The sequence below is a fragment of the Schistocerca nitens genome, chromosome 1 (assembly GCF_023898315.1).
Source record: "Schistocerca nitens isolate TAMUIC-IGC-003100 chromosome 1, iqSchNite1.1, whole genome shotgun sequence".
Lineage (NCBI taxonomy): Eukaryota > Metazoa > Arthropoda > Insecta > Orthoptera > Acrididae > Schistocerca > Schistocerca nitens.
This window is the reverse complement of record NC_064614.1, coordinates 1025448097-1025459082: the sequence shown is the minus strand read 5'-3', so window position 1 is coordinate 1025459082 and position 10986 is coordinate 1025448097. Positions and strand designations below refer to the sequence as shown.

The 10986-nt window shown below is 39.6% G+C and overlaps 1 protein-coding gene across 1 annotated transcript in view; it reads right to left on the bottom strand.

The window, feature by feature from the left end:
* Positions 1–1223: 1223 nt before the first annotated feature.
* LOC126222426 (uncharacterized) overlaps positions 1224–10986 on the bottom strand; it is a 41193-nt gene continuing 31430 nt past the window's right edge. Inside the window, exons 5-7 of the mRNA XM_049942184.1 lie at positions 7387–7486; positions 2166–2270; positions 1224–1232 (exon numbers count right to left, since the gene is read on the bottom strand). Coding sequence (XP_049798141.1) covers positions 1224–1232; positions 2166–2270; positions 7387–7486 — 214 coding nt within the window. The remainder of the gene's footprint in view (positions 1233–2165; positions 2271–7386; positions 7487–10986) is intronic.

Here is a 10986-nt window from a genome sequence, read left to right as displayed (position 1 = left end):
GTCAAATTGAAAGAACCGAGTAATACTTCAAGTTTTTCCTATTACCCTCTTTCAGAGAATCTACATTGAAGTCCCCACAAATAATAATTTGCTTCCCCCTGTCTGACAGATAGCACAACAATGAGTCCAAATTTTTCAGAAATAGATGAAAATTTCCTGATGGGGACCTATATACAGTTACAATTATAAATGTGCCTTTATTTAATTTAAGCTCACAGGCACATGCTTCTATATGTTTCTCTACACAAAACTTTTTTGTTTCTATACTTTTTGCACAATGATAACTTTTGACATATATGGCAACTCCTCCTTTCTCCATGTTTTCTGTCATTACATGTGCAGAGAGCTTATATCCACTTACATTTACCTTATCCATATCAGTAACAATGTGATGCTCAGACAGGCATAGTATATCTATTTCATTCTCAGCTTCTAAATCTTCTAAACAAACCAGAAGCTCATCTACTTTATTCTTTAAACTCCCAATATTTTGATGAAATATACTAACATTATTTTTAATTATACTTTTATGAGAACCTTTCCTTATTCTAACATTTGCAGTACTCTCCTGTCTTTCTCATTGTGCTTAGGCCTAGTTCCTATACCTACAATAATAATGTTGACGGCGAATGGTGCTCTCTTTGGTCCTGTGGAAATGCTACTGTTCTCTGATAATATACATGTAATGGGGGTACATCTTGAAAGGATGAAAAATCGATTAACTGAACTGACAGGTGAATATATAAAGAAGAAAGCGATCGTGTCGATTTCTGTAAGAACTCTGTGGCTAAACGTGTAAGAGCTGAGCCTTTTGCATGTATTTTACAGCACACTGAGATGACTGCAGCGTCACACACTAAGGATATTTGAATAAGCACGCGAGTATAAAAGGTAAGAGATCACTCATCTACTTAGCACGAATTAAAGAGTCGAAAGAAAGCTAAAGTAATGTGTCTGTCTAAGCACATCTGAATGATATAATCAACGTGTTGATTGTAGAATCATGTAAACAGGTAGCCTATTACTCTAGAGAAAGTGTGGGGAATTGATTTATTAAGTATGTTAAAATTAACCTTAAGTTCAAATCTAATGACATAAGTCACTTTCCTTAAGCCAACGGTTGTAAGTATGTGCTTATGATTTGCTGCAACCCAGAAGCCCATTTATTTCGGTATACAGTTATCAGTCGGAAGTGTTTTAATTGCGGAGAAAATGTGTGATTATCATGCTACCTGTCACACAACACAAAGTAAATGATTCCTAGTATATGTTCGCAGAAATATTACTTGTAGTTTTAATATCGTCACGATGAAGTGGAGTCACTGAAGCCATCAAATCTGATTAGTGAGCAACAAGACACAACGTATATTTTAATATATCATGAAGTTGGCTTGTCCCCCACATACTGCTTCACAGACAGCTTTCCTGCAAATGGGATCATTGCCTCATGAACTGCTAACTCTTTCTCTGCTGGTAACTCAGGACTTGTGTTACGCAGGACGGTATACACATACAATTCGAACTTTATAAGACGTGTCGTTATTGTGAGGTTGTATATCCATGTTGTTAACAAGGTGCTCGGTTGAAACTACCTGCCTCTGTACATAGTGTCAAAATATAACTGCATTTTCCACGCCGTGTCCCAATACATTCAAACTCCACGAAATTTTAGAGTTCCCAAAATTACATCAAATGCAAACAATGTCTGATGGTGTAGTTTGTTTGAAATTGCTAATCTTCCCAATTTGCAATCCGCGTATATTTGTCATATCAGACTTCCCAATACAGAAGTTTGGCGATAACGCCACTTGATGTCTTCCTGACAAAATATTCTTTATATCGCTGATTTCATTGTTTGTAATTATATCACTTTCTTGAATATCGCTATCGTTCTTGTCATTGAACATGATACAAAAACGCTAACTATTAGTGCCAAAGGCGTATGACAGCGAAAGTTTTGTAACGTAATAGACCATCTCTACAACCCCTGCCCAGGCGTAAAGCGTTATAGAAGAACCCTTTCATACGCTGTATTGCGTTTCCATTCCATGGTGTTGCTATCACTTTAGCGGCGGTTACATCCATCAAATTACTCTTTAATATAGATATCAGAATAGTCAGTGATGAAACAGGAAACAATCAGTATGGTTAAACGCAGCACTTACCTGGTCGGTTACCATCTGCCCGAAGACGCAGAACATGCCAGTCTGGTACAGCAGGAAGGGTATCGTGGCGGCCAGAGTCAGGGGTCGTGTCACTCCCCCACCAGCCTGCAACAGCTGTCCATTACGCAACGTTTCATTTTATCTCTTTCAAAAAATAAATAAAATTATTCTTTTTGCAATGTGAAATACATGTATATCTTCGTAACTGTCTAATTGTTTAGAAGCAGAGTTGGAAGAGTCGGTCAGTTCAATTTTCCGCTTCAGTTTTGAAATTGTGTAACTTCCCATGAACATTCTGCCCTGACAAGTGTACTGCGACCGTAAAGGCAAAAGCAGTGAAATGTATATCGCTGTGTGACGTTACTTTACGGCTGAGCAGCGAACACGGTGGTGTAATTGACAGAAAGAGGGATTGCTTGCACGTAGCGTTGCAGAGCGTTTCTTGAAACAAGCTGTAATATTACTGTACTTGCGATATACTTGCAGGTAGTCGGCACCCATGCATTACTAACCACTAATCCACCTAATCAAATAGTATGCGCAATCTTAAAGTACATGATAGCGTGCTAACACAGCTCTACAGTACGGGGCATGAGGGTTTATTATAATTTTATCATGTTTTCATGCTATGTGACGATGCCAGCCATCACTATAAATTTTATTTGTCTCATTTAATAACTTGAAGGAGACACTCAGTCTGATCGTTATCGTATAGATCGAAGCAGGTCATTGTATAAAACAAAAATGTGCGATCATAGACAATTTTTCTTTTCACATATTGTCAAACATCGGATCGCTGTTATCTTCAAAGTAATAATGTGAGACCTCGTCTTCTACAGTGTGTGTAAATATCAGTACGTTCTCGCAACATGTAGTAACACTTAGTTGTTTGAGAAAATGGTCAGTATTGCCAAACAAAAGACTCTGAAATAATTCCTGTATGCTGAAAGTGAAGGAAGTGGTAACACGTGTTTGGGACAGCGGTCAGTATTGCTATACAACGGACTCTGAGAGACTTCCCGATCTGCTGCAGGTGAAAATGGTTCGTGTTCATGCAAGGATTACGAATACTCTTCTTAGTTGATTTGTCACATCAGTTCCAACTTTTCAGACGTTTCTGGTATGAGCTGAGGAAGTCTGAAGCTTTCCATTGTTAAACAAAGCGCAATTAGTGGTAAAGGTAAACTGTTTGCTCAAAAGTTTGCAAAATTTGGGTAGCGCCATTGTTAACCGATTCGACTTGAACAGGTAGGAAACAGCAGCCACCAACCTTCCGCAGTGCTTTCAAAAACGTGTGGAAATTTAGCAAAGATTGTGATCCAAACGAGGCGTACACCTCTCGTTCGACATAAGTCACAAAAGAAATTGACGGAGTCGTATTTCGACGAAGGAGAAAGAATAAAAGATTGTCCAGTCCACGGAGAAACAAATGTCGATTGTCTTTTGGGATCAGGGTGACATAATATTAACGGTTTTTATGGAGAATGAGGAATGATTTCAGTGAGGTACAACAAGAATATGTGCAGTACATGAAGAAAGTTGATGCACATCTTGTATGAAAATGTAAGGTCATACACTTGTTCGCAAACCACCGCACAGTTTGCTAAACTTGGGTGGGATACACATAAAGATCTGCTCACAGTGGACGTCATGCCACGTAACGGAACGCCAAAAATCGCACAATGCTTTTCAAATGACAGCATTCACATAGACGGAACGGAAAGGAATGTCAACGTAAAGGATTCTCAGGTAGTAAGTTTTGACGTTGACACTGGTGTGACATGGCGTCGTCTCTTAACAGCGTAAGTTAACCTATTGCCTCCAAGCTCACTCAAGTTATACTTCTTCATTTTGTACTTCTGAGGCTTCTTAATCTCTATTTTATTGCTTGTCAAGTCAACGTGAACCTTTGTGAAGCGTGCGTGATGTGGCCTTGAATATTTTTCGTGTGTTTGTGTTTCCGCAAAAGAAGCCAAATACCTGAAAGCGAAAAGTCAATATGGCTACACAGTGTCAGGACAAAGAAACTCCTACACTATGCACAAATAAGATCAGAAGTAGAGGAAAAAATGTTCATTCAAATACTTTTTAACAATGAAAAACTTGTCTCGAAGTGGAAAAGTAAACTTGTTTTCCACGTTATTTGTTACTTATAAGGGAAAAAAACCCAAAATGGCTGATGTAAATAAGCTCTATGTGTCATCTTCGAAATATTTTACTACGTGTTTGTACACATGTATTCACTCGAGAAAATAAAGGCCAATGTTTAAAATTTTTTAATAATTAATACTATCCCGATAAATTATGAGACAGAATTAACGGGCAGTATTTGCCCTTAGGAAGCGAAAAATACAGCAGTGCCAGTGCACACTGTAGGCTAGTGATCCTTCTATTAAATTCGGATTACATGCAGATATATATCCTGAAACATGCCCTGGATAAAAAAAAATGCCTCCTCTGCCTAAAGTTTTGCCACAAGAAATGCTACCGTAACGCTATCTCACTACAGTTTCTTTAAAAGAATGAAACAAGAGAAAGAGAGATATCGCTTAACTTGTACAACGTAACAACAGGGGGCATAAGTGAACATCTGAAAGTAGTCAACGATCGTACTATCTTGCAATCAGATCATAGCGTTAGTTCACAACGTGTTAAGTAACTGAGCTTTCAGCCACGTACGAAAATATTTAGAGTAATTCAGGAATACGGAAAAACAAGTCGCTGAGCAATGAAATAAGTAGGAAGTGCAGGGAAGCTAAAACGAAATGTCTGTATGAAAAATGTGAAGAAATCGAAAAAGAAATGATAGTCTGAAGGACTGGCTCAGCATACAGGAAAGTCAAAACAAGCATCGGTTAAATTAAAAGCAAGGGTGGTAAAATTAAGAGTGTAACCAAAATTCCATTGTTAAATGCAGAGGCGAGAGAGGGTAGGTGGAAAGACTACACCGAAGGCCTCTATGATGGAGAAGATTTATCTGATGTAATAAAGAAGAAACAGGAGTCGATTTAGAAGGTATGGGAGCTCCAGTATTAGAATCAGAATTTAAGAGAGCTTTGGAGAACTTAAGATTAAAGAAAGTAGAAGTGATCGATAACGTTCCATCAGAATTTCTAAAATCATTAGGGGAAGTAACACAACGACTATCCACGTTGGTGTTTAGAATGTATAAGTCTGGCAATATACCATCTGACTTTCGGAAAAATATCATGCGCACAAATTGGAAGACTGCAAGAGTTGACAGGTGCGAGAATTATCGCACAGTCAGCATAACAGTTCAAGCATGCAATGAGCATGCTTCGCTCAGACATTTAATCCAATCTTTTGTATTTAGAAATTTGCAGACAAAAGCAATCAAGTCCTACCTAAAGAGATGAGCTGACACCCTCTCTGCATCGCCGCTTGATAACGTACCTTCCGGTGTGAAAAACCGTAGGAAGAAGTAGCCGAGGCGTAATGCTGACTGATCGTACTAGTCGCCCAGTAAGACTGGTATCCTTGCTGAAGTCTGAAAATCTATAACATTACTTGAGATAGCTTAATGCACACTGCAAAGTACATATTCTATCGCAAAGATATTAGAATCGTTAAACAGTGACAAGGGATCATGAATAAACCATTCGAGAGAGAACAAGAGGGAAAAATTTCATCTGAAACTTAATTGTGGGCTGAATGATGCACACAATCGCCCGCCCACACATGAGACTCGTGGTATAATAAATCATCACAAAGGGAAGATGCAAACAAAAGAATTTTATGTGCGTTAGAAAGTGTTGCAAACGCTTCAGTAGACTAGGTTGGGATGAATTCAATGGCCATAGTATTTGGATGGACTCATGTAAACCAGGTTCTGAACGGTGTCTCAAAAGCTGACCATCAAACCAAATACCGAATGTTATATTTGAAGACAAGATAAATACACGCAAGTAAAGTATATGCACGCCCTGAATAACGAATCGAACGTACAACATTCAGTGTATAAGAATTACGAACGCAATGTTAGAATCTGAAAAATAAAGTTATAGGTGACTACGAAAAAAAAAATAGTTTGATCAAAAAAATGTTAGTGAAGGCATTGCAAGTCTCCAGTTTTCGATATCAACTGGAATGAAATTATTGGTGTAGTAATACATTATTAAATTTGAGACGTATGTGGAATTGTAAATGGAACCTTAAAGAACAAGACGAGAACGGGCATAGTATTAAGTTTCTTATAAAACAGTATTGTAGGTTACAACAAAGATTGGAGTATTGTGTTATGTGAAGTAGGTATGCAGCGATTAAATATTGATAAGAAAGATGTCAAACGAGTCCAATGATTCACGGAATGAGGTCCCAATGGAGAAAGTTCCTTGCGTTGGAGGGAGATCGTAAATCAGCTACGGGTTATATTAATTAAGCAGTTGTTTACTTACAAAATTTGTAGATACGTCTGCGGGCAACTAACAGAAAAAAATGTTACACGAATGTATAGTGACTTTATTGCCTGAACCGTTCATATTGACTTTCCCACTAGTCACCTCTGAGGCAAAGCTGCAGGCAAGTGTTGTGGCATTTCCGGTTGCGACCTACTAGTTCCTCGCTTTGACTCTACCTTAGACTGTCTTCTTGCGGTCTGTGCCTCGCAATGGAAAGATTGTGTGATCGGCGGCATATAGTTCTTTTTTCTTTTTTGATACTTCCCTCTGTACCATTGCGGCCAGCTGCGTTCTGTTCGTTCGATGTCCCTTATGCGTTGTGCGCTTCGAGGATCATACTAACTTCACTGCAAGTAATCCACGCCGTGCGCGCTATAAACATGGAACCACCCTAATGTTAATCTATAAGAGGTGACGCATAAAACAAGTGGCGTTAAAACAGAAAGACAGACGAGAATGTCGACCCATTGAGGAGGTAGCTGCATGTATTAGGAGGCTCCATGTATATGCTCTTTTCCCCAAACTGTATAATTAAGCGCAGCAATTACACTACGGGCCAGAAAAATCGCGAATATACAACATAGTGCTATTAATGCAGGTCTGTTTTCCGCTTCAACTAGCTGCGTTTCCAGGCTATGAGCTTTATTATTATGTACCGCAGTTTCCAGTTGCTATGAATTGCTTCTGACGTGTACTCCGTGTCTTAGAAGCAGTATCACGTCGTTTCCATTACTCATGGATAAAATTTTTACTCTGGTTTCTTTTATAATAATTTATTTCTAAAAATCAGCATGCTTACTTACCATACCGACAACGAGGAGGTTAAAACATAAGGCGCCCATGTTAACGAAGAGGAGAATTATAATCGATTTGCTCATTGCTGCCTCCAAGAGGTTGACGGTTCTGTAACAGAGAGGTAAATTATTCTGCCCATTACAAATTTAAGAATACAGATGTACTGCTGTAGCTCTGACTAATGCAACTCTTAATGTGAAAGGGGAATACAGATGTTTTTGATACAAACATAATCATTATATCTTCTCAGTTGGCAACCAAAACAGAGTAATACTTACGTTAGTATTTAATGTAAAACAAACTATGGAGGTGATATAGGTATTTATTGTACATCATCATTTGGAGGGAAAGTAGCATGGGCGTGTCTCAGTAAACGTTAGGAACTGCTACTATATGTAAAAGACATGCTGTGGGCACATCGGATTTTGGCCCCTCGGGAAACTGTCAAACATTTATCGATGTCCATTCTGGACGATTTCAGTTTGAAAGACGGAATAGATCTAGTTGTGTAGGAGGGAGGCTCGATTTTTTCTTTTTTTAAAAAAGAAAACATCACGAAGATGGGTAGATCGCTTGTAAAACTCTCATTTGGATGTTTCTTGAGTATGCATTTTGTTTCTAGGAACATTTTGCAATTCTTCATGTGTTTGTCTAGTCAGCGGGTGTTTGTCGCAGAAATGTTCATACCGCTGCGTGTCAGCTGAAGACTTAGTCTTAAAACTCTCAGAGTGTATGTTTCAATACAATTCATGAAACGTATTACATTTTTCACATGCATCTCGCCTAATGGTATTAGCAGCAAAATCACAAATATTAAGGCTTGTGCTGGAATTTTTCCCACGGACCACCCGAAAGCCTAATAGCGAAGATGTAAAATGTTGCAGCAATGCTACGTGTCATATGCTACACAGACGTGCGGCCAATTCGTTGACACCAGTTCGCAGCCCGTGGTCGTGCGGTAGCGTTCTTGCTTCCCGCGCCCGGATTCCCGGGTTCGATTCCCGGCGGGGTCAGGGATTTTCTCTGCCTCGTGATGACTGGGTGTTGTGTGATGGCCTTAGGTTGGTTAGGTTTAAGTAGTTCTTAGTTCTAGGGGACTGATGACCATAGATGTTAAGTCCGATTGTGCTCAGAGCCATTTTTTTTATTCCATTTTTACGGGCAAGAGCTCGACGACCGGCCTTGTCATCGTCTTCAGACGCTGAAAACTTTTATAAGCTTATGTGCTGCCTGCACTCCATCGAGACAGAAGTATTTACTTTCTTTACCATGTGTTTTCGAAATCCCATCGCCCTCTGGCGACCTTCACTTCTTCTTTGCTGGTGAGATGTGCATTTGGTAGCACTTTGAAAGAGAATGTGAGAAGCCACACGGAATGGTCGTAAGCCTCATCCGACCGTTTTGTTCTAGAAGATTCGTTTCACACCACCTGAGCCAATGCGTTTGGATCTCTGTGTCTGTACCAGCGGCTTGGATTTATAGTTCCGACTTGTTCAATTTGTTTGACGGTCCACGGAATTATCCTCTTGTGTAGAGTTGACCCTTTCTGTGTCTCTGTGTCCAACATGTCCGTGCGAGAATGTAACACCTTTTTTCGACTTATTTGGTATCTGCTTCGATATTTCTATTTTTCTATCTGTCATGGAAATTCTTTGACGTGTGTACATATATCAGTTATGTGAACTTTTTGAACGATGTTGTTTAAACTGTGCTTGTGGATTTAAATAACTACTGGAATAATTGTTATATGATGTACTGTAAATGACTTGGTCCATAGTTATGGAATGTAGTGTTGAATGTAAGATATGTGGGGCAGCCCCGCAGCTACGGAAGTAGCCTGGTGGAGTGGGAAAGGTGTTATGGCGCGCAAGTGGCAACTCGTCCTTTGTGACGCGTAAGGAGTCTGGGCTGAGCGGTGTTGCGTTAACATTTCGCTAGCAGTGGCGGATCATTGTGGCTCACATTCTTGGCGTTTTGAGGCCACAGGAGCTTAAAAGCAGTGTTTATGGGCCTCGGATGCTACATGTGGTGATACTATTATCATGGCATGGTTTTTGGCCCTGTAAAAATATAATCCCAACGCCAAGAAGACCTGTAACAGCCGAGGCCAACAGCACTGCCATGACTGCATCGCCGCCATGTTAACAGCCACTGCAAATAACGCCTCCCGTGCCACCAGTCTTACGCTCAATTGTTCATATTTGGCACTCTGTAAATGAACCAGGTGTTTGTGAAATTTGATTGATTTTAATATTAACCGTGATTATTCCAAATCACAAACCTGGACAGGAATGCTATTCTAGTGAAATTAATTCCGAGTGTCCTAATTAATTGTGGAAACACTTGTTCGGCAGTTGTAAAAATAGTTGTGGTTTCTTTCTAATGTATGGAGTTATAGCGTTTAAAGTTCAGTTTTATTGTTTGAGAAATATTCCACTTCCAGTGCCTTTATAAATCAATTTGCAGTTATTTTCGCAAATAATTTGGGAGTTTAAGGAGATAGGACCTGGATAAACTGAAAGAACCAGAGGTTGTACAGAGTTTCAGGGAGAGCATAAGGGAACAATTGACAGGAATGGGGGAAAGAAATACAATAGAAGAAGAATGGGTAGCTTTGAGAGATGAAGTAGTGAAGGCAGCAGAGGACCTAGTAGGTAAAAAGACGAGGGCTAGTAGAAATCCTTGGGTAACAGAAGAAATACTGAATTTAATTGATAAAAGGAGAAAATATAAAAATGCAGTAAATGAAGCAGGCAAAAAGGAATACAAACGTCTCAAAAACGAGATCGACAGGAAGTGCAGAATGGCTGAGCAGGGATGGCTAGAGGACAAATGTAAGGATGTAGAGGCACATATCACTAAGGATAAGATAGATACGACCTACAGGAAAATTAAAGAGACTTTTGGAGAAAAGAGGACGACTTGCATGAATATTAAGAGCACAGATGGAAACCCAGTACTAAGCAAAGAAGGGAAAGCAGAAAGGTGGAGGGAGTATATAGAGGGCCTATACAAGGGCAATGTACTTGAGGACAATACTATGGAAATGGAAGAGGATGTAGATGAAGATGAAATGGGAGATACGATACTGCGTGAAGAGTTTGACAGAGCACTGAAAGACCTGAGTCGAAACAAGGCCCTGGGAGTAGACAACATTCCATTAGAACTACTGACGGCCTTGTGAGAGCCAGTCCTGACAAAACTCTACCATCTGGTGAGCAAGATGTACGAGACGGGCGAAATACCCTCAGACTTCAAAAAGAATATAATAATTCCGAGCCCAAAGAAAGCAGGTGCTGACAGATGTGAGAATTACCGAACAATCAGTTTAAAAAGTCACGGATGCAAAATACTAACGCGTATTCTCTACCGATGAATGGAACAACTGGTAGAAGCTGACCTCGGGGAAGATCAGTTTGGATTCCGTAGAAATATTGGAACACGTGAGGCAATACTGATCCTACGACTTATCTTAGAAGCTAGATTAAGGAAAGGCAAACCTACGTTTCTAGCATTTGTAGACTTAGAGAAAGCCTTTCTGAAGAGGAGAAATTTGTTAACATCGAGTTTAGATTTGGATGTCAGGAAGTCGTTTCTGAAAGTATTTG